Here is a 24,622-nt window from a genome sequence, read left to right on the forward strand (position 1 = left end):
GTCACGTGATCACTTTTTCCCCTATTAGCTAAACTTTGGAGACATGACGTGATATATCAGTGACGTCATATTCCTATCACGTGATTTAACCGAGCCTTTGAAGCAGTCCCCGGACTACAGGTTGATAAACTTTGCATTAGTTACGTTTCCGGTAATACCGTAACGTTCTACAACAAATCTCCCCCGAGTCAATTTTTAAAAACTAAAGTAATAAATGATCGAATTACTTTAAAATTCAGATGAAATTCCTGTAGTCCCTAAATTATTAAATAATTATAAAGTTGTTATCTAAATTTACAAAAAAAATATGATTTTATTTTTTCACTAAAGTTACATAAATTATATGTATAGTATTGTTATATAAGATATGTGACTAATTTCGTATAAAGACGTTTGTTTAAAAATAAAATGTTTTCATTAAAACAATAGATGAAACGTGTATTCGATCGGTACTCGGTATCAACACTTTATCGTTTAAATAATGTACAATTAATTTTAGTACTTTCATAATATTTTCGAAAGTTCCAAATGATATCACAGAGAAATTCACTTGTTAGAATGAAAAAACATGAGAAATGACGTTCAAAATGAATAAAATGAACCTATAAAGGTTACGACAGTTACGTTACAGAACGTATAGTCAAAAATAATAATAAATACAAAAATTAATTATTCTATTATTTTATCATTAACTCATTTAATATGGCCAGTGACATAATAATGAGTCAGTTTCAAATTACAATATTTATTATAATTTTATATACATTATCTATTAAATTATTACTAATATGATATATATTATGATGATAAATATTAGTCAGATGCAACAAAAGATGTCTAATGTCTTCAGATAAATATATATAACTCTTTATATAACTCTCTTATTTTTTTCTTAAGACACGAAAGAGATTAGGCTATTTAAAAGCAGAGTAAAATTATTAGTTATTTATCGAATTATCTTACGTTGTTACATGTTGATTTTAATCCATATTTAAAATCGCATGATGTTTGAGATTAATCTCAAAAGACACTGTGGCCATTTGGCCTTTTTCAGGTGCCACAAAAATACAAAACAAACCAAACATTAGAAAATTAACAAAAAAAAAAAAAAAAGTGAACAAAGTAATTTCCTGCATTAAAACAGAAAAGGCATAAGTGATCCGTTGTAGCCAAAAACCCTTCGGAAAATTTACTTCGCCCTTCTTCCCTCTTTTCTTTTTGGTGTATATTAATTATCATTGTTAGAATTGATTATGCAGGAAAAAGTCTTTGATCAGCAGAATCGTTGGTTTTTTTTTTCTTTCTTGTTTTCGGTTAGAACGTTCTTACTTTGAAGATCTGACTGAGAGGGTTTTTCTTATGTTTGGGTTAAATTTATTCTTGTTAGTTATTTCTTGAAAATTTCTATGTAACAAGTTCCAGTATTTTATCATTTGAAAGACTGGGTCAGTTCGTCCAATTGAAAGTTTTGTTGAGGGTTTTAAGAAGTTATAATTTAGACGATGGCAGTAGTTTTCCTTCCTGCGATGATTTTCGAAAATGCTTAGAAGATAACTGTTATGCGTTTTAAGTTTTATAAATTTAAAGGAGAAAAGTATAGTTTGCTTTACGTGTAAAGTTTTTGTGTTGTCGATTTTTTCTTGTTGATAACAATTGGAAGTTGATTCGTAGTAGTTTAATTTGATGATGGCTCTCATTAGGTGATTTTGTTGTGTTTGCAGACGGTTAACGATATAATCGGATGTAGTTCCCCATATAGTTATACCGTATAGAATTTTCGGTTCTGTACAGATGCGATATAGTCGTTTTATCGTATTTATGTTTAGGAAATCCTGTATTTTTCTGATTATGCCAGTAAACTTGGTGACAGTTTTTGTTAAATTTTCGATATGTCTATCGTATTTGAGTTTATCATCTATCAAAACTCTGAGATATCACTTCAAATAGGTCATTCAAGTAGATATTAAAGAGGATGATGATAATCGGACGGTGATTTTCTATGTCCCTTTTAGACCCTTTATTTTTGTATATTGGTATGACCATATTATTTAAATTATTCGAAAAGGTTCCTGTTTCAAAGGATTTGTTACAAAGTCATTGTTAATATTTCTATTAACGATGGCTTTCTAACAATCATTTAAAAATTATATACTAATACGGAATGATCCTTAAATATGTAAGTATCGCACCCTGTAATATGAGATTTTGGACTCTGATATTGTTTTTGAAGAATTAAAAAGTGTATTAGCTAAATTTAAATGTAATAGGGTACCGGGTATAGATCAGATTAGAATACAATGTTTTAAAGTTTATCTAATCAATCTCTATTACACTTGTTTAATAAAATTAAAAGAACTGCAAGTTTCTCAAATAACTGGATTGAAATTCTATTCGAATATAAAAGAGTTGTATCGAGAAAAACTGTATCGTTTCTTTTTACGTTTTAAGTTAAGAATCTTATAATCGAGATGGATTGATAATTATAGTTATATTTTTGTAGATTGTAAAATTTGTTATATTAGGTATTTTCTCCTCGTAATGGATGATAATGTCTAATACAACACATAAATAAAATAAAAAATAATACGGAATTAATCAAACACTTTATTGTAATCACTTCTTAAATAAGATGATTATTACAACTATACAAATATACATTACAACTATACGACTATACATTACAAATATAAAACTATTACAACTAATTAGCTGCGTTAGGATAAACCTGACGCACATGACTAAATTGTGAAATGAGTCCGTTTGGAATCTCTGCTTCCATAAAAATTCAGCTAAGTAATTATCTAACATTGCACGATGAGTGCCATATCGTCTCTTATTTTTTTCCTTGGCCTTCTGCCAAATGCATTCCACATGATTTGTGGTCGCTTGGGTAACGGGGTTAAAAAAGTTCACTGAATGATTTACAGTGAGATGTTGGTACCCCATGTTACCCACGGTGTTATACGCACCCTACAAATCTGAAACTGCAGTAGTTCCCGGTAAAACAAACTGCTGAAGAATGGGCAGCAGAGGTGGATGCATTCCGTTGACCGACTGCGACCATGAAACTTTCTTTGGTGTGCACGTCGTATCCACCGAACACCCACTGTTCTCTGACGAGACGACCCCGATTATACTTTCGACGAACAAAACAACTTTCGTCGATTTCTACAATATGGCCAGGCCCTCCAATAACAATTGGATTTTGGATAAACCACTCGTGACATATGTCACGACAGAATTGCTTCCAGTCCACAATTGTGTGGGCAAAAGAAATCCGCAGTTCTCTCTTGATGAAGTCCTGTTTAGCGATCTCAAGCGCCCACATGTATGCCAATTGTATAATCTTTGATATCGGTAAATGGCTATGCTCAAAAAACGAGTCCTTGCGTATAGAAATCTTCTTTCTGCAAGTCCTACTTGCTGAACATCGCCAAATTAACCCGTCTGTTTTGTCCGTTTCTTCCAGTCGCATCACATTTCCTCTCGTACTGTACAACGTCAGTTTTCGCAAATGCGATGTTTTTTTAGTAAACCGTTGTCCATTGCCCACTGAATGGTTTCTCTATTATTTATTGTGACAAGAAAAAGGTCTTGCATTCGAAATTCACTAAGATCCGGAAATACTTGATTTGAAATAGCCATGGTTTTACAAAACACACAAACTAGTGACTGAATCTGACAAACTCAGCTTTAAATAAGCCATTGCTTATTGTACATTCTCTCAGATTGTTTGTATAACAGGCCTTGTAATATACAAATTGTTAAAAATATGTATATTTCTCTGACTGTTACTGGCTCCCACTGATCCCTAGATGACCGTGCCTGTTGCATCGAGAAGTTATTTGTTTCTGTCACAATAAAATTTATAAAAATAGCAAAAAGTATTCTAACGGGTCAAATACATCTGTAAGGGTGAATTTACACCCTGGACTTTCCCGAAAACGAAATCGCGGAGGTGGAGGAGGACTATCCAGATTTAATTCGACCCAGTTTTTGGCAGAGGGGCTGTCTCCATTGTCGCTGTTATCTGACGACACATCCTGGCTAACGGCGATAGAGCTGTCTGAGTCACTATCAGACAGTTCTTCTTACTCAAAATCCAAATTTGACATTCTGACAATAAAAAAAAAATTATCTAAAAACTTAATTTAGATAAATTAAACTTAATAAAACTTAATTATTATTCTCCGGAAATATATTTCTTATAAACTTACTTGATAAAATAGCGAAAATATATTTAGTCAGAACAGATAATAGCGATTTTCAAACTGTCTAGCAAAAGGAAAAAAAACAAGGTAAAAAGTCCATCCTTAGTACATAAGGCGTTTTTTTTTTCTAATTTTGCTCTCTTAAGACACCTCTCTAGTAGACGTGTCCTAAACACAGAAATTTTTGGGGGCGACGCGTATAATAAGAGCTATAAGCAAAAACTCATCGGATTACTTACCGACTCTGCACGGTGGAAGCCGCCATTGCTTAACCTTGTTCACGTCGCAGAGTAGCACGTTGGACGGCGGACGCTTACAATTCGTGTCACGTGACCTCGTCCATGTCGTCCAGTGACGTGACTAACTCGCTCGCCGTTATCGGTCACGTGACTACAGCTCTGACGCGTTTCCGGTCAGCTATATCACGTGATAGAGCAAAGACGAAGAGCAGTGTTTCCCAACGTTTTTTTGTGCTATGCCCCACCTAAGCCTTTCTAAAATTCTTATGCCCCCCTAACATATACACTTAATTGCCACACTGTTTTGTCGTAACCACGATAAAACCCGATCCTTTCATCAAAGTCTCTTGCACTTTCCAGTCGTTGCCAAACGCGACCTGGAACACCACAACTCATGTCTGTCCACCTCAAGATCTGTGCAAAGAATGTCCTTTGTGCTCTTTCACCGGCATCAGGGCTTCATTCATCTCTTTGTTCTCAGTGATTCCCAGAATTGTTAATCCCACCTTAAGGGAGAAGGGTTATAAAGAAAAGTTCTAGAATGAAAGGGAAACAAAGAATAAAGAAAACTAAAACTAACTTAAATCCATATTTATAATAAAGGTTAATGTTACCCTAGGATCCAAGATGGCGGCAGGGGAAATTTTTCCCTACGTTGGACACTGCGACGGGGAAAAAATCTTTCCCTCGATTCAAGATGTCCGCGTTTCTGGCCGCCATCTTGAATTTCTCTGCAGACTCCGCGGACGTTAACCGAAACAACAAAAAATTTTTTTACTCACTATTCGATGGTGGTTGCCTACTTCTTCCTGCTTTTTTTTCCTTTCCGATCCATTCTTTTTTTCGGTTTTGCCAGCCTCGATACTTCCCTTTTCCTTTGGTGCGACTCTTTTCTTCCCTGTTCTTTTCGATTCGGCTGCTCTTTTATTGGTCGATTGGAGTTTTCCTCCGTTCGATTTATTACTACTTGGCCATATAAACGACAGAATGCAACCCCAAGAAATGTGGCCAAATTTACTTTTAAATGTTCCTTCAAAGGCAGAAGTCTTCGTTCCGCACTTACTACATCGCAAGAAACAGCTTTCTCTATTACTCCGATAATATAATTTGCATTTAGAATCGCACGGAATGCAAACGGACTCGGTCGGCTGTATGCCTAATTTTACAGCAAATTTCAATGCGTTATCGATACGGGGAGGCAAACCTAGCTCCAAAAAGTCGTCTTCCATTAACTTGTAGAAATCACGGGTGGTGCAACTCGACCGAAATTCGTCGTTGAAACTCAAATCGGCAAAACTACTCATTATCGAACAATTGGCAATAAACTAAACTCGGGGAGGTGGGGAGGGAAAAAAAATGAAATATCGTAACGAGAAAAAAAAAACAGCAATTATTCCAATACGCAATTCGTCGCAACACTGCAGTAAACGATTCCAACTGGAAACTAGTCGATTTGCATAAAATTGCCCACAAAGAAACAGAAATCACGTCGTAGATTATGCATTTGCATATTCGTTCGTAACACCCCTACGTATTTCCCGCCGATTTAACTCTCGCACTACGTTACGAAAAAGCTCCCTCTACCGTCGCAAATATACACTACCGTCTCCGTTTCGAGGTTACAGGAAACTCGGCCACGTCCAAGGACAATATACTACAAGGATAGCCAGATCTAAAAACTTTTTATTAAACTAAGAATCCACTAAGAGAGAAAATACAAGTATGAGGAGACTAATATACAAGGTCAAACTGTTAGCGTTTGACAAAAGCTCCCGACATGGGCACATAGCCAGCCACACAACTAACAAAACAGTATAAAAAGTGAGGAGTCGCGGGGATGACATGGGCACTTGGCCTGCCAAAAGTATACAAAGCTGTAACAGGAAGTAGTAAAACGCGAGTTTACAAGGGCTCTTAGCCTGCTTAGCGCGTACATTATTTACAGAGGATGTGTGGACGAGGCAAACAAAGTCCAAGGGAGCGGTGAGCGGTGGAACAGCAGGTGAAGAAGATTAGTGGTGAGGATGTCCTACGTTTGTAGAGTTGTAGCCATAGATGTGGTTGGTGAAGATCTCTCTACTTGCTTTTATGGTGTCGCTCACCATCAGGCGCTTCATCGTTGCGGCATATTTCTTCGGGATGGCCAGGCGACGTAATATAGACTCGTTGGCTGGGTCCCAACCACCCAGCGCGCCAACCACAAAGGCGTCACAAAAGGTATTGAAGCCTTTATTTCTGAAATGGGAAACTAAGTTTTGATACTTACGAATTTTGGCTGTTCTTGCAGTGGAGAAGGCCTCCTCCCCATTTTCAAATGGGACCGTAACGTCCACAATAGTTGCCTCTTTGGCGGCGTCATCAATGTATACCAAGTCTGGTCTGCAGTTGTCCGTGAAGTCCGGGACTCGTTGGTTGATGAGCAGGAGACCATTTTCCTTGGTGAAGGCATTGGAAAGGCGGCGGAGGATGTTGTCGTGCCGTTTTGTGATGCTGGTCATGCTCGGGAGGCAATGACACAGGACATGTGCTAGAGTTTCGTTGCCATACGTGCATCTCCTACATTTCTTTGACCTGTTACCAAACCTTCTGAGGCCATGCAGGGGAACAACACTCAAGCGGGCCCGGTGTATAAATCTCCAGTCTGCAAATTGCGTATACCTACCGTCCCGCAAGAAGTGGTTGCTCTCCCTGCAGGCACTGGTTATCCTGAACGCCTTACCCTGGTCAGGTTTCCTTTGTAGAGAAAGTAGATGGTTAAGCCTGACCAGACCGATGAGGATATTGTTGCAGTTGTTCTTGCGCAGAATGTTGCCATTAACTGCTAGGGCAGGGGGGCCCTCACCCTCGACCCATTCAATTGGGAGCACCTTCCTCAGGCGACGAGTCGCATCACGCAGGCGGGTCCAAGTCGACCGGATGTCGTGGGAGCGTAGACCAAACTCGTTTTCCAGGGAACCGTTCAGGTACGTACAGATGTCCCTCGCTGATGGTGCCCTTCTGATGCGTTTGTGGATGATTGATGTTAATGCACTTAAGGCTAAGCTGGTTACTCGCTCATCACGTGATTGGAAGATATGGAGAGCGTGGTTGATCTGGGCTATGTCTGAAAAAGAGCTTAAAGGAAGGAAGTTAGCACCTCCCTGATTATGGGTAAGGTAAAGTATTTCAGCACTTGCTCTTTGGGGCAAGTTTAGCCAGCGCTTAGCAAATTTTTTGAGAGTGTTGTCGATTGCGTGCATCTTTTTCTTCGCAGTCGTGCCTAATGTTAGGTGGAAAGTCAACTTTGGCAGGACGAAGGTGTTGACTGCTTCTATTTTTTGCCATGGGGCAAGTTTAGAGAAGTGTATCTTCTCCACTTCCTGAAGGACTTTATTTGTAACTTTGGCCGCTGTCCACCCCGTCGAGAAACCCGTTGGCACGCCTAGATGGTCATAGAAGTCTTCCGGGCCCAGGGAGGGGATGGGGATAGCCAGATCCCTATTCTACAATGTTAGCCAGGAATGCGAAGTTAGTGACGTCAGCACGAGACCTGACCTCTTTCTTTACGTATATCAGCGTGTGCACGTGTTTAGTTTTCGCTTTAATATTCGTCCAATTTTGTTATTAACGAAGTGATTTATTTTAATATTTCTGTAATTGTTTATTTGACTAAGTTGTTTATAAGGTAAGATGATTTAAATATAAGTCATTAAATATTTAAAGCTATATTTTTATGTTTAGGTGAAGGACAAAATGCCGGGTACTAGGTGTGCTGTATATGGTTGCAATAATAACCTTCTTGCAATAAAAGCTAAAGGAGAAAATGTAACGTTTCACGTGTTTCCTAGACAAAAAGACTTAATTTCTAAAAGCATTAGGTCTGAATGGATTAATCGTTGCAAAAGGGGCGATAAATTTAATCCAGATACAAGTAGAATATGTTCTGTTCATTTTGTTCAAAGTGATTATGAAAGAGATTTACAAAATGAATTGTTGGGTAAGTCATAAGTACAGTTCATTCATATAAATTACTTGTTTTTGTGCGTGAATGTTTAATTTGCTTGTTTTAGTATAAAACTGCAGAATATTTTCTATTTCAGGTTTACCAGTTAGAAAGATTCTGAAGAAAACAGCTATCCCTACATTAAATCTTCCCGATAGAATGAACCCAACAGTTACGGAACGAGAAAGACGAAGTTCAAAAAGAAAACAAAAAGAAGAAGTTAATGATCTTTTAACAAATAATGGTAACAATAGTAACAATCTTCAAGATGAATATCATTACGAAATTAAATATAAGAAGCTGTTAGAAGAATATAATGTTTTAAAATCAGAATATGAAAAATTGAAAGAAGATTATAAGAAAAGAATAAAAGTATCAAACGATTTATTACGATATTACAAAAGAAGAAATATCTATCGTCCAAATCTACGAAAATCTAGCCAGATAACTACAGATTTGTTGACACAGGTTTTCACAAAAAGTCAAATTTCATTACTATCAAAAAAGAAAAAACGAGTTAACTGGAACACAGAAGATATGTCGATAGCCTTAACATTAAGGTATTACAGCAAAAAATGCTACTTATATTTAAAAAATAAACTGCATTATCCTTTGCCATGTGTATCGTCTTTAAAGAAATGGGCATCTCGAGTAAATTTACGACAAGGAATATTAAAAGATGTCTTATTAATGTTGAAATTGGCTGGAGAAAATTGTACACCTTTTGAAAAAAACAGTGGTGCTTTCATTTGATGAAGTGAAAATTAAGGCAGTTGAAGAGTATGACGTCTCTGCAGATGAAGTTCTAGGACCTTACAATCAAATGCAAGTCGTCATGATAAGAGGTCTTTTTTCAAACTGGAAGCAACCTGTTTATATCGGGTTTGATCAAAAAATGACAAGAGAGATACTTTTAAAAATAATAGCAGAACTTTATTTACTATCGTATAATGTAGTAGCTTGCGTCAGTGACTGTAGTTGCAGTAATATAAGTTTATGGAAAGAATTAAATGTGAATATCAATAAAACGTTTTTCCTTCATCCAAATACAAAAAATCATGTATATATATTTGCAGATGCTCCTCATTTACTGAAATTATTGCGAAACTGGCTCATTGATGTAGGTTTTAAGTTTGAAGACGGTTCTGTAATAAATAAAACTCCATTGCAAGCCCTAATTTCTATTACCGATACCGAAGTGAATTCGTGTTGGAAAATTAATGAAAAACATTTAAACTGTCAAAAAAGCCAGCGCCAAAATGTTAAATTGGCAGCTCAGATTTTATCAAATACCGTGGCTACAGCTCTTCTACACTACCTTCCCGGTACGGACAAGAAAATGGCAGAGAGATTGGGTAATTTTATTAGACATGTAAATATGTGGTTCGATATTTTTAATAGCTATGCACCAAAAGGTTCTGTTCCAAGCAAAAATGGATATGGTGTAGACTTGGAATTACAAGAAGAACATTTAAATAAAATGATAAAAATAATTTCAACAATGAGAGCAAATGGAAAAAATGCCCTCCAAATTTTTCAGAAAGGAATGATAATCTCAATGAAATCGCTAATTGATCTTTTCCAAGATATGAAATCGACTTTTGATATAAAATACATCTGCACTCACAAGTTAAATCAAGATTGTCTCGAAAACTTTTTTTTTCAAATTAGAAGCAGGGGTCCTAATGAACATCCAAGCCCACTGAATGCTATATATAGGATTAGATTGATTATTTTAGGTAAAAATCCTGGTATTTTAGAGTCAAAAGTAAATACCACAGATCAAATACAAGAGGAATATATTATATCCAAAGTTTTAGAGAAAGCACATGTAGAAGTATCAAGTGAAAATACAGACCAATATACTGAATGTAAAACTACTTTTTATTCAAATATATCTTCAGGAAACTCTACATGCAATCCAGACTTTAACATAATCTCTGAAGAAACTTCTCACGATGCTCTCGAGTATATAGCAGGATATCTTGCCTATAAATATAAAGAAAAACTCCCAAACTTGGGTAATTCCACTAGCAAAATTAAAAATTATCACAACTATTGCATTCCATCGTGGGTGCAGCATTTATCTTATGGAGAGCTTATCAAACCTACTGATGAATGGCTAGCAAAAATTATAGAATGGAATAAATATTTCGAAATATATCACGGTGAATCGTATAAAAAAGGCCCCGGAGTTGTACAGAATTTGTCAGTGGAAATATCAAAACAAGAAAAAGTTTTACCTTTTTCTTTAATAAAAGATTTTTGTAAATTAAGAACTATAATAAGAATTAATTATAGAAATCTTAAACAAGAAAAATGTAAAATATTGAAAAGATTGCCTTCTGAAAATGGTGATTGTCAAAAAAAATTTAAAAAGTTAAGTAAGATAACCACATAATAAAAAATATAGCTCATTAATTTATTAAATACGTATTAGACAAAAGACTTGTAAATTTATTTACATACACTTATTAAATCCGAAAATTGTGTAGTAGTTAACAGTTAGTAGTAATTTAGAAATTAATTAAGAAATGATTTAGTACTTTATCGTATTTTGTTATTTAAAAGCATCTGTCATGTTGAAGTAGAGGGCTTGCTGTGACGTCACATAGATCCAAGGTCACGCTAACAAATATACAGGATCTGGCTATCCTTGTAGTATATAGTCCTTGGGCCAAGTCGAACGCATGGTAGAAACCGAAAAAAGAAAAAAAAATCCCCACGTCGTCGACGTCTCGACTCTAGGGAAAAAATTTTTTCCCCGTCGCAGTGTCCAACGTAGGGAAAAATTTTCCCCGCCGCCATCTTGGATCCTAAGGTAACATTAACCATAATGAATATAGCATACAGTGACTATACGGTTAACTTAAACTCTGGACGAGTCCATTTTCGAATTGCCTTCCCTAAAATTGAATTGCCCCACGTTGGGAAACACTGACGTAGAGTCAGCGGTGGCCTTAATGATTGCGAGGCCCCGGGCGGCAGATCTTTGTGAGGCCCTTGTCCTTTGTGCAAAGTATGTGAATTGAAAATAGATATTTCTGACGATTGACGAGAAATGCAAAAGTTATAAATAAATAAATTTAGAGTGTTAAAATATTATATTAGAAGATTTATAAAAGTTAACAAACATAAAGACGACAAATTAGTAATGATGATAAACTAAGGTCATAAATGCCTTAAAAGATATACTCAGGGATTTAAAAATGATGCTTGCGGCTTATAACTAATAGCTAAGGATAAAATAAAAAGTTTTAAATATCAACTATTTTCTACTCGAGTTGTTGCGCGAGGCCCCGGGCGATTGCCCTGCTCGCCACCCCCTAAAGTCGCCACTGTGTTGTAGTGTGTGTTCGTTAATAGCGGTCGTTCGTAGACATTGCGAACGACGGACAAAGAAAGAAAAAGATGGCGACGTGCGTAGTGTCGACAGTATCTTGATGGCAGAATCCATAATTTTAAAATATGCGTTTTTAGAGACAAAATTTTTAAAACTGTCGGAACTATCTGAGCCATGGAGCACGCCACGTTGCTTCCTACCGTAAACTACTATTACAAACACCCGTTGTTGAGTCCGACAGCACACTTCCCGCCAGAATGTAGAAACGAGTTCAAAGTTATCCTTTATTGCTAACATGTGACTATTTCTTGAGGGGCAAGCCTCATGGACAGTTTGACGAACTTTGCTCGAGTTACGCTTCCGTAACACCGTAACATTCTGTAACGAAATTCACGAGTTAAGATTTGACAACCACGATTTATTTTTCGAGATTAACTTGTTAAAAAAGAGAACAGAATTAAATTACTTTAAAATTCAGATTACATGTTTATAAATATAAATTTATTATCTAACTTTATAAACATATATGTTTTATATAGCCTAACTAATTATTTTAATTTAAAAATGTAAAGTTATATAACAATAATTTATATGTAAGATGTCGGATCGATTGGCTACTACATAAAGACTTTAAAACAATAGATGCAACACGTTTCACTCACCCAGTTTTTTTTTCTTTTTTCGTTCCAAACCCTCGTGTACCAATACTTTTGTGAAATTAAATAAAAATCATCATTTTTGTTTAACTTTACATAGATAAGACGGATTATCTCCGGTCCGTGGATCACAGTTTGAGTAGCACCGTGTCACGAAGTTCGATTGGTCACAGGCAAAGAACGTTAAGTCAGACGGCGAAGGACTTTGTTTTAAATATCTTTTATGAATCGCACGAATTTTATTTCTTATCAGACTTTTCAATTAAACACGAAATATCTGTAGTTTTTAAAACCAAATAGTATACAAAAATGATTACACATTGAAAGAAATCTGAAGTAACGTAGTCGACAGAAAATTGCCAACCGGGATGTATTTAAAGAACGGATAACATAACCTTTCTAGGTATTTGGCTGGATTCTTAATAGTTAAATGTAACGAAAACGTTTGCTTAGTAAAAGTTTGGTATCTAAAAAATGGTATCTAATTAAAGTAAGGTGACCAGACGTCCCGCTTTTTAACAATTTGTCCCGCAGCAAATTGTTAAAAAGGATTAAATTTTTGTCAATTATGTGTCATAAACTTGCGTCTTATGTTTAAGATTCGGTAAAGATCGTTTCGTATTGTGGCTGTACGCCATATTAGATATATATTTTGTCCCTTGTAGAAATTTCCTTCCCAACCCTTCTGGTGACTAATCCCTTTAGAACAAAAAAGAGGAATGTGACCTTGAGGGCTGTATGTGTGAATAACGGGAATTCTTTGCTGGGACATTTCAATGATATGGGTCATGTTAAAACAAGAACTTAATTGGGAAGATGTGCAAAAATCATTTCATCACATTAGTCAACATTTTCCAGATAGCAATATTTCCGAAAATGATCTTTTTAATGAAGTATCATTATTAAAAAAATATATTGATAAGGAAAAGGTTAACCCTGTCACATCCTTTGAGGTATACTAGTGATGTGACAAAAGAGGCATTTTAGAATACACATAGTTTGGCTACTTTTTGGGTTAAAAAATTTGACTTGGCTACATTTTAGGCTGGTTACAAATCATTTCATCCTTTGTTTTGCGCCTAGAACGGTAATACTTGTGTGCTGTCTACTCGTGTTCTTTTTTATACATAGTACAATTTATATAAGCTTTTATTATTTACTTATTGGTATTAAAATGAGCAAATGGACAAAGTATTTTCGGTCCTTTCGGAAAGAATAACTTCAAAATAAAAATCTTAAAGGTAAGCGGTTTTTTGTTTTCACTAAATTACAATGGAGCCTTCGTATATCGCGGTTGATGGTTTATTAGAAAAAATCGATATGTAGAATATATAATCGACTTGCTGTATGGTAGATTTCAATGTTAATCCGTCTCTGTAATCCAAACAAATACTTTGGTAGACGTATCTCACAGCAATTTCTGGTTAGCAAAATTACTTTTTATTTACAATTGAACTACATATGGATTTCGGGTTGGTATAATGTACTCCAACCCCTCCTCAGTGTTTTCACCATTATGTAAATTACAAAATTATGCTTAAAATAGGAGGTGGGAGGGCAAACCTTCCTCATCTCTAACACAAACAATTAAAATATTTTCCATAGGTATATAACCACGCTCAAAGAGCTGTTAAAGTACATACAATAAAAAATTGACACACATATGTAGAGGCTTGATACATTTACAATATTATTATAATAACCGCACCAGAATTACAAAAATTTTTTACAAATAATTTTGATGATAAAATTATTTTACAAATGATTTTTTTTTTGTAACTCCGCCCTGTGGGCACTAAGAGGGCCTCTTATAGCAAGCCCATTATGGGTTCGGCCAGGCCCACAATGGGATGGCCGGGTGGTGAGGGACGGAGACCGACATATCCAGATGCACCACCCCCGAAAAATACCTGGGGATTTTTCGACCCGTCCGGATTCGATCCCGGGTCCCCCAGGGCGGCAGGCTGCTAACCTTGACCTCTTTGCCATCCGGCCTTTTTTACAATGATTTTATAAAGTAGTGACGTTAAACACTCGGCGATAGAACATTATTTTATAAATAATTTTATTTTACTTCTGACTTATGTATACATAACAAGGAAAGTACTGGAATTGTGTCAAATTTGACCCTTTGCGTTTTGAGATTTTTTTGTGTACTACTGTATATTAGTGATGTAACAAATAGTATACTCGGCCTCAGCCGAATACCGAATATTCGGCTAGGAGCATGGCCGAATACCGAATGGCCGAATATTCGGCTAAACTATTCGGCTTGATTGATGCACATACGAAAATTGGCACTCAAACCGCATTATGGCAAGGATCGCGCACCCTGCTCTCTATTGGCCCGCTGTCACTACGATTTTCTTCCAGTAGGTCTAAATTATTTAAATTAATTAATTAAATTATAATTATTAAAGTTAATATGAGATGGAGCCTAACGTCTACCTCTAGTCCCAAATCTATATATATAATCGAGACGAGTTGATAATAATAATAATAATAATAATCAGCGCAGAGCCCAAACGGATAGGAGTTCAAAGTTGAAATTTGGTGCACAGTTAGGGTACGTCACGAAAACGCACACTAAGAAGAGATTTTTCGAAATTCCTTTCCACGGGGGAGAGGGCAGGATTAAGTCTTAACACTTCCATCAACAATGGAAGTGTTAAGTAACAATGGAAGTGTGAAGTAACAATAGGAAGTGTCAACAATAAAAGCGTTAAAAATGGAAGTGTTACGTAACAATGGAAATGTTAAGAGCCCAAACGGTTAAGAGTTGAAAGTTGAAATTTGGTACATAGTTACGGTGCGTCACGAAAACGTTCACTAAGAGGAGATTTTTCGAAATTCCTCCCCACGGGGAGAGGGACAGGATTAAGGCTTAACACTTCCATCAACAATGGAAGTGTTAAGTAACAATGGAGAACAAGAGAAAGCGACGTGCAAGATTTACGGGCGCTGGAGGAAAAAAAAAGAAAAAGAGTAATACGTTAGAACATAGGCCTATTTGATTTTCAAATTTAAACAGATTAGTTCGGTTTTTCTCGACTTTTCTTCTTTAGAACATTCGATGAAAATTGAACGATATAATCAGAACACGTCGTGAAAATCGAACAATATTAGGACATTCGATTTTCAAATTCGACCTTTCTTTAAAAATACTTAGTTTGTTGATGAAATTACTCTCTTTCTTTCGTGACTATAACGTAATAATCTTAATCTTCACTATCGTTACTTTTGCCTGAGCAACGCCGGGCCTACCTGCTAGTTGGTTTATAATTTATGTAATATACTAGATACATCCAATACACCTTATTGCTGAGAACAAATATTTATTACCTAAAACTAACGTTTTCGGCCCAATTTATGGGCCATCTTCAGGTTACAGTTGTTCGACTCTAATACAAAATCGAACACGTTCAAAATTAAACCAAATTAGAACATAGGTTTAAATTAAATTAATAGAACAAGCATACCACCAAATAATAAACAACAAAAAATTCAAAATAACACGAAAAATGAAAATGAAAATAAAATACTGTGACTGGCCGTAAATCTTAAGGAACAATTCCTTATGCATAAACTCAGATACCTACTGAGTCACGGCAGACGTATTATTACTTGTGTTACGTCTTACTATGTATTTCCAGGATGACGGTAACCCCGTCGCATCCTTATAATTTAAACATCTGTCAGCCAAACTCGCTCTGTAGATTTCGCATTTTTCAGTTATGGATGACAGTGTTGGCGAGCGTACCTTTGCAAGAATTTTGGCATCTCCCCATAAATTGGGCCGAAAACGTTAGTTTTAGTTAATAAATAGTTGTTCTCAGCAATAAGGTGTTTTGGATGTTTATAGTATATTCATAAAGAAGCTGAGTCGGAGTAAGTGAGTGATTATTGGAGGGTTTATTTGTGAAGTTTTGTGATATTTTGTTGCTATTGTTTTTGTCAATATTTTTAAAATTAACATGATTTCAAATATTATCTTTTGCATATAATGAGAAATGCTCATTCTTTGCTTTATATATAAAATAACTTATATATTAGTTACTCATCTTCTAGAAATAGATAAATAATTCTTTCATTAAATACGATAAGTTTCAATAAAACGTTTCGTAATCATTTTAAAATATCGTAAAAAATATTAAAATATACGCAAATACGAATATAACATAACTAACTAAACAATAACATTAATGCCCGATACATTCTAAGCTACACGCCATCAATGCCATAAGATATCCGGCTAGATAAAGGCTATATTATTATTTAATTACGAAAGAATTTAATACTAGAGTTAGACGCTATTTCTTATTAACTTTAATAATTATACAGTAGAGAGTCGTAAGTCGGCACCCTGGTAATCGGAATCGCCGGTAATCGGCACGATTTTCAGTCGGACTGTGTCGTGCTGAATCGAACGTTTTTGATACTAAATTTACTTCTAAAGTATAATTTTCATGTTTTTATATTCTTCAATATATTTATTTTGTTTGTACAAAATAAAGAAATAATTTTTAACGATACGATAGCCTCGATTACTATTATAAAAATTTTCGTTAGGCTTAAAATCGACGAAAATTCAACACGAAGCGACACGCAACGGAGAAAAATTCAACACAAAGCGACACGCAACGGAGAAAAATTTGAACATCGGACAGGTTAATATATTTTTTCGTACATAGACCGTAATCGGAACAAATCCCTAATCTGAACAACCCCAGTCCCCAATTGATTCCGATTTTCGGTTCTCTACTGTAGTTTAATATTCAGCATTAATAAAAGTTACCAAAATGGTTAATTTACTGTGTTTTTGTTATTTCTTACTCCTGTTTTTAGGTATTCGGTATTCGGCCGAATAGTGAAAAATAAGCCGAACAGGCCGAATACCGGGTAGTAACCGAATATTCGTTACATCACTATTGTATATAGATGATCTCCGTTTTTACGTGTTTGGTCAATCTGCACCAAATTTTTCACTTATTCTCTGAGACTCCGAGGAAAATATAGACTATTACAAAACCTGGACATCCCACCCCTCCCGATTGTTCCCAACGCACACATCCCTATCAAATTTTCAGACTAAAAATGTGTATAAAATTAGCTAGTTCAAATTTTAAACTTCTGAACCGTGCGTTAAAAGAAGATTGGGATTCTAATGTATAAAACTGTTTGGTTCTATCTACTTCCAAAGATTATCACCATTATATTTTTAACGCCATTAATTCAAGATCGCGTGCGTAACAAGATTATCAGCCTTCACATTATATTTTTATCATATAAATCCAAAATTTCCGAAAGAAGAAATAATAATAAATGTTTTACTTCAAATTTACACGAGAAAAATTAAATGTTGCAAAGTAAATTAATCGGTTGTTTAATTTATTTAGAAGCATTGTTTTATTTACAATTCTAAAGGATTTTGTGCAGAATTTACGATTTTATTTACTTTTTCATAAAAACACGCAATAAAAATTCGTTAGGATTTAATTTGGTTATCAAATAAAAAATATTATTCGACAATTGTTATAAACTGAGATTATTAATTAATAACAAACAATCGTCCGAAGTTATTATCTAATTGATACTGAATATTGTTTGAGCAGTAGCCAAGAAAGTTTCAAAACGTTTGTAATGCATCGTCATTCATTAAGTATTTTTCTGCTGATGATCATCACCAACAATTTCTTATGCAAAGCATTTCCATACCGATATTTGCATCCGAATAATCAGAATATTTCTTTATTTTGGTTTCCATCCTCAGATATGCTTAACGCTACAATTGAAAAGACGGAAATGGCACGCTCCTGGAGAAAAACTTTTTATCCAGTTTGGAAAGTAATGATAAATTTTGTCAGCCGTAATGGATACAAAAATTCTACGGAGTATCCAATGAAATCGAGAGCATTCGAAAAAATTGAAGAAGATGCATATTTACTACGTAAAAATATTAATTCTGTCATTACTTCGGGCGATGATGAACCGAAGATCGGAAAGGTGCCATTTAAATTGTTTCACATGCAAACAATTCGAAGAAAAATGAAAATTAAGTTATTTGTAAATTTTGTTTTAACAGCTCTACTTTTATTCTTTGGACTTTCATTACTATTTTATATAAACATTTATTATAATCGAAGTATTTCCAAGAAAAAAGAACGTTCGTGCATTTATGCTTGAGGATGAGAGAAATAATAATAATAAAAATTTAGAAGAAATTTTCTTCATTTTTCATTTAATCATTGCATAAAACTTTTAAAAATTTATTTTATTGTTCAAAATTTAATGATTAAATTTATGCCGTTAAAATTTAAATAAAAATTTTTAGATAGCCTGAATAATCTTTGTTGTGTTCATTAATAAAAACGTGAGCATTTAATGGAGGCGCACGCTGCAATGCTTTCTTTTTCATTATAAGATTTTTGTTTTCTATTTTTATTTAATTACTGTACGTTTATTCAAAAAAAATTTCTAAATTGTAATCGTTATTGACAACTAATGGCATATTACACTGATCACATAATGGATGCCTGATAATCTCACTGTCACCTTTCTAGAATATACTCTATCTGATAAACATTTCATATGTACTGTACAGTACGTTTAGCTCAAGATATTACGTTTCCATAATAAAAGAAGTTTTTCTATCTTAAAGAAAAACAGAAAATTTATTTTTAAAAACACCATTGATATCAGTTTGAATCGAAGTGTTAGAAGAGAAAGAGTGGTACCGAAGGCCCTAGCCTTAGAGCCTATGACCACTCTCTGCACCTTTCTTAAGAAATAATTGATAAATATGTGAGTATTAAAAAATTTGGCCAATTTAATATGATTTTATTGAAATTTGTATAAAGATTATCCATATACATTACCATTTCTTTAATTTAAAAAAATTCTGGATATGCACGTTTACGTAAGGAATAATTGGGCCGCATTTTAAAAACTGTACACCTATAAATTTCTGCTGGCATCAGTCTGTTGTTTGTCTGTCCTTCCTTAGTCTTGAGAACGGGTTAGACGGATGAAAGTCGATACCAGGTATGTAAAACTTAGGGGCAGGAAGCCCAGATTCTATAAGAACATCCGGTTCAGACCGGAAATCGTGTGATTTCAATTCAAAAATATTCTTCTGACCAAAGCTACATAGATGATAATCATGATTTCCTTGTTAACAAGAAAAGTATGATGTATAGGGGCAAGACATTACTAAAATTGAGAGCGTTGTGACTAAAAATTGCAGCCCGGCATGTGGAAAACGTAAAAAAATGACAAATGAGGTGTTTTTTTAATTTGTACAAAAAAATAGCGTAATAACAAACATTTCCTCCCTTCACCTTTTTGAACGTAAACTCGGCGTCCTCTCGTAGTGACAGGAAAGCGTTTTCTTCGCACATGTAAGACAACATACGAGGAGGGTTCAAATGAAAAGGTACGAAACGTCGTCACAATCAAACCGGTTGAAATGGGAATAGGCCACGCTTTGGGATACCGTAATGGGACATCTAGGGACGCGAATGTAGTGTCCGGCGTGATTGTGCGTCATGCGCATGCGCCCGCACACGACGCAGGGGAGAAGCAGGCATTTGTGTGTTTCGTCCAATTGACACGGCAGTGCATGTGAGGACATCATAGCGTTCACATTGCAAAAGTCGACGATTGAGGAGCAGCGAGGTGTTATCAGATATCTGACTGCGGAAGGTGTTAAACCGGCTGATATTCATCGTCGGATGGTGGCCGTATACGGCGGAGACGATGTGTTCGACAAGTCAGTGAGAAACGCGCATCCACACGTCTCCAGGGTCACAAATTGTACTGGCCAAGTTCAAGTGGGAGGAGCTTGAGCATCCGCCTTACAGCCCGGACATGTCGCCCTGCGACTTCCATTTGTTTAGTCCGCTCAAAAAGCATCTCAAAGGGAAGTGCTTTAACTCGGACGACGAACTGAAGGACACAGTGGAGGACTGGCTTTTGTCACAGCCACAGGAATTCTGGGAACAGGGAATACTTTGGCTCGTTAAACAGTGGGATAGTTGAGCTCAGGCCTCTGGTGATTACTTTGAATAAAGACGTCAATTATACCCACAGTGTCGTTTCGTACCTTTTCATTTGAACTCCCCTCATACAACATGGCCTACTTATGGTTGCGCAATACCCTTTCCAGCTTGCTTTCGCTAGGCTTTGGGTTACAGGTGACGTTGTTGCGAGTCTCGTGGTGGCTGCCATCTTGTTTGTTGGCGTGTCAAGCACCGTAAAAGACGCTTGCAGTTGGCTGCAGCAACTGGAAGTTATCTGAGATTTTTGAACAGAGATGCTGGCAGCGCGCTAATAATTTGAATACGCCCATAAAAATTCTCGTGTCTGGCAACACTATATAGACGAGAATGACTGTTTAGCCTGGTACTCACATGCGGAAACGGTTGCCGTTCCGTCGTCTTTCCGTGTCGCGTGTACTCACATGCGGAAATTACCCTACAATTGAAACGCGCCATTGCCAGGTATACCGTAAATACAGGTATACCTCGCCTTACGTCGGTAATTGGTTCCAGGAGAGGCGAAGTAAGTCGAAACAACGGTGGAAAACGCCAATAATGAGCACTTAAAGACCGCTAAATAAGACGCCAGCACAGAAACACAAATTAAACAAAATCACAGTTTAATATTACTTTTTAGAAGATATTTGACGTTTTTCACAAAGCAAGTCATCAAAATTTGGTTGAATATATTCAGCTGGTGAAATTTTTAAAATTGATGATAAATGTTGATCGGTTAATCTTGACCTTTATGAATTTTTGTTATTTTTCATTAAAGAAAATAGTTGATTGCACAAATAACTGCTTCCAAACAGCCAGTATACGTGTAACAAACGATAACATTTTAGGAAACCGATCTATAGATAAATATGTATAAAAATCTAAAATTCCAACTTCTATATATTTTTGCTTTAGCAAATTATCACATTGGATTCAATTAATTCCATTTGTAAGTTTTCATCAACAGTTTTAATATCGATATTACAATTATTACAATATCGATAGAGGCGAAGTAAAATGACGAAATTGTAATTCACAGCTTTTAAAATCAGAAAATCTTCGATCGAATTCCGTTTCCAACAATTTAATTTGGTGAGCATATTCTGTAAATTTTAATTTAAGTGATTTAAGCAATAGATATTCGGATGGCCGAGCGGTCAAGGTGACAGCCTACCGCTCTGGGGGACCCGAGATCGAATCCGAACGGGTCGAATAATCCCCAGGAATTTTTGGGGGTGGTCCGTTCGGATATGTCGGGCCCTGTCCCTCACCACCCGGTCGCCCCATTGTGGGCCTGGCCGAACCCATAATGGGCCTACTAAAAGAGGCCCTCTTAGTGCCCACAGGGCGGAAAGAGTTAAAAAAAAAAAGCAATAGATATTGACAGTTTTCGAAGTGAGACAAGTTTTCTTTTTCTATTTGTTTTCGCCAAAGTAATAATTTTTGTTTGAAAACGTTATCATCATCAAACAGCGTTGTAACAACATGATTTTTGCCTTGAAGCTTAAGATTAAGTTGATTAAAATGACTTGTAACATCAACCGAGAAAGCCAGGACCTTTGTCCATTGTCCATCTTTTAATTCAGCACATTCATAATATTTTGCTTCCGAGAAAGTTATGATTTCGTCCAGCAATTTGAAGAATCGTTTTAACACTTTGACTCGAAAACCATCGAACTTCGGTATAATATGGTAGATCGGTATATTCACATTCCATATCTTCCAGAAATGAAGCAAATTGACGATGATTAAGTCCACATGCTCGAATATAATTTACAATTTTGATGACTATTTTTAAAACATGTCCCATATTTAAAACTTTGGAGCACAGTACTTGCTGGTGAATAATACAATGAAAATGTTCAAAATTATTATTACCATGCTGTTTGCATGTTTCTTTTAATCTTGCAACAACTTCTTTAGTAATACCGGTCATGGTAGGTGCACCATCAGTTGCAAGACAAACCAACTTTTCCAATGGTAACTTAAACTTCTTCAAAACTTCCATAAGTGCATCAAAAATATCAGCTCCAGTGGTTGTATTATGCATAGGAATGATTTCCAAAAGTTCTTCACTTATTTTAAAATTAACATCGCATCCGCGAATAAAAACGGCCAGCTGAGCGATATTTCGAATATCTGTACTTTCAGTTGCAATAGAGTAGGCTTGAAATGTTGATATTGTTGAATTGTGCTGGTTTCTCAAATTCTCGGCTATTTCATCAACTCTGCTAGCTACAGTATTTCGACCCAAACTTACATTTCCAATGTTACCTATGGTTCCAAGATGGCGGCGCTTCCGGTAATCTCCAATCCGAGTGTCTTGAGGTAATAGCGGTAGAGGGCGCTATCATGTATGACTGACGTAATACGTAATGACGTTTAACGGGATGTAAAAAAAGAATGAACGATTATGCAAATTTGTAAAATATGACGTGGTAGACGGTAGTTTTTCGTGAAAATATGCAAATTAACCAGTAGGTAGACGATACTGACAGTGTTGCGTTGTATCTATAGTGGAATATTTGATTTCTATTTTTTACAATAGTTTTTCCAAAAAAGTTGAAAAGGTAAATATGTTGTGCCTAAACGATAGTATTCGTGAATTCGATATAAATAATGTTGTAAATTTTTCAACCTTTTTAGGTTTTTTGGTAATTTTGTGTCAAGTAGTTATGTATAAATTAGTTTTGATGAACTTTTGGTTAGGTCGTACTCCTCGCAAATTCTAATAGATAGATGAAAACGAATTTTCGAAATTAGGGTGGGAAAATGATATTAATAATGGCTTTAAATTTGCTTTAAAATTATGACTGCAACGAACTCATGCAATGTGCAACTCATGTGCTAAAACATGTTAATTATAGTATTGAAGTGACATAAAATCACGTGGTTTCTAAGATTTGTAAAAGTGGTAATAACTATTCAGCATACGAAGGAAACATTTAAAAGCACATTTGGCAATGTCCATTGTGGTGGTCTTTTGTCGTTCATTTCGCCCTCACATTGTTTGAAATGTACGGCAAAATGGAAGTATGGCATTCGGTACTGTCTGAAGCATACATCTGATTGAATCAGTATAAAAAACCTGGAGAAAGTTTCCAATTTTTTGTAAGAATTGGTTATGATGTATCTAGGGACTGGGACAACTCCAAAATGGTTAGATCTACAATCTGTTCCGTGTGCACTACTTCCGAACATTAATAAGAAGCAAATACTAAGAAAGGAAAAGGAAAAGGCGACAGCAAAAAGTCTTCTATGGTTGTAGCAGAAATGACAACATCAGGGAAGAAAAGACCTGCCAAAAAGTGAAGTGGAATCTACCAAACTAGGAAAAAAAGTAGGATCGAATAAAAAAAGGAATCGTTAGATAACTTAAAATTATTGAAAAAAATACGTTATTATATTTTTGGAGACACGTGATCTTGGAATAAAATAGCGCTAAACGCGCAGTCTCCAGACAATCCAAGATGGCGACCGAAAGTGCCGCCATCTTGGAACCATAGGTAACATTAACCAAATTTTTTTTTTTTTTTGTGCTGGACATAATACTTCTGCCACTATAATTAAGCATTCACTAATAAATTCCCCTTCAGTAAATGGTTTCAATCTGCTTGCGATTAAATGTGATAATATATAACTAACTTTTACAGTAGCTGTATTGTCTTCAACAGATTTAGTGAATACACTTTGTTGTTTTTGAAGAATTGATTTCAGTTCGGACAATTTGTCTTCACAAAGTATTGCAACGTATTGGTCATATTAAATAGAACGTGCTCAGCAAAAAATTATATAAACAAAATCTAACACCTTATCTTTGCCGAGAAAGTTTAATTTAAAACAAACGTTTTCGACCTATTCCATAGGCCATCATCAGGCTAAATAAATCGAACAGTTCCGTTCCAGAAGAACGAATACAAATATTTAAATTTAAAAAATTAACAACGGATTAAAAGATGATACATAATAAACTAATATTGTATAAAATTAAAAAACAAAATAAAAATTAAAAATAAACTCAGAAAAACTTCTAAATACAAGCATCAACTAAAACTAATGCAGAACCATAAGATAAACATGTAAATTAAGAGTTCCTTGCAGAGTTTTTAACCATATACTTCCAGGCCGATGGAAGGCCCTCAGCATCCCTCGCATTTA

At 35.4% G+C, this 24,622-nt stretch overlaps 3 protein-coding genes across 3 annotated transcripts; 1 reads left to right on the forward strand and 2 right to left on the reverse strand.

The window, feature by feature from the left end:
* Positions 1 to 6,462: 6,462 nt before the first annotated feature.
* Positions 6,463 to 7,689, reverse strand: LOC136985667 (uncharacterized). The gene has a single exon (XM_067282991.1). The coding sequence runs from the start codon at positions 7,687 to 7,689 to the stop codon at positions 6,463 to 6,465; it is 1,227 nt and encodes a 408-aa protein (XP_067139092.1).
* A 493-nt stretch (positions 7,690 to 8,182) lies between these two features.
* Positions 8,183 to 9,185, forward strand: LOC136985668 (uncharacterized). The gene is made up of 2 exons (XM_067282992.1): positions 8,183 to 8,426; positions 8,530 to 9,185. Exons 1-2 carry the CDS (start codon positions 8,183 to 8,185, stop codon positions 9,183 to 9,185), a joined length of 900 nt encoding a protein of 299 aa, XP_067139093.1.
* Positions 9,186 to 22,055: 12,870 nt separating this feature from the next.
* On the reverse strand, positions 22,056 to 22,514 carry LOC136985669 (general transcription factor II-I repeat domain-containing protein 2-like). The gene has a single exon (XM_067282993.1). The coding sequence runs from the start codon at positions 22,512 to 22,514 to the stop codon at positions 22,056 to 22,058; it is 459 nt and encodes a 152-aa protein (XP_067139094.1).
* Positions 22,515 to 24,622: the final 2,108 nt, after the last annotated feature.

This window comes from Centruroides vittatus, unplaced genomic scaffold (genome assembly GCF_030686945.1).
Source record: "Centruroides vittatus isolate TY-2023 unplaced genomic scaffold, ASM3068694v2 contig_975, whole genome shotgun sequence".
NCBI lineage: Eukaryota > Metazoa > Arthropoda > Arachnida > Scorpiones > Buthidae > Centruroides > Centruroides vittatus.

Bases quoted from the DNA above. Each gene is read 5' to 3' on its own strand.
- LOC136985667 (XM_067282991.1), bottom strand. From the start codon at position 7,689: ATGCACGCAATCGACAACACTCTCAAAAAATTTGCTAAGCGCTGGCTA.
- LOC136985668 (XM_067282992.1), top strand. From the start codon at position 8,183: ATGCCGGGTACTAGGTGTGCTGTATATGGTTGCAATAATAACCTTCTT. The intron at 8,427-8,529 runs GTAAGTCATAAG...TTTCTATTTCAG, and splicing joins TTTACAAAATGAATTGTTGG to GTTTACCAGTTAGAAAGATT.
- LOC136985669 (XM_067282993.1), bottom strand. From the start codon at position 22,514: ATGCATAATACAACCACTGGAGCTGATATTTTTGATGCACTTATGGAA.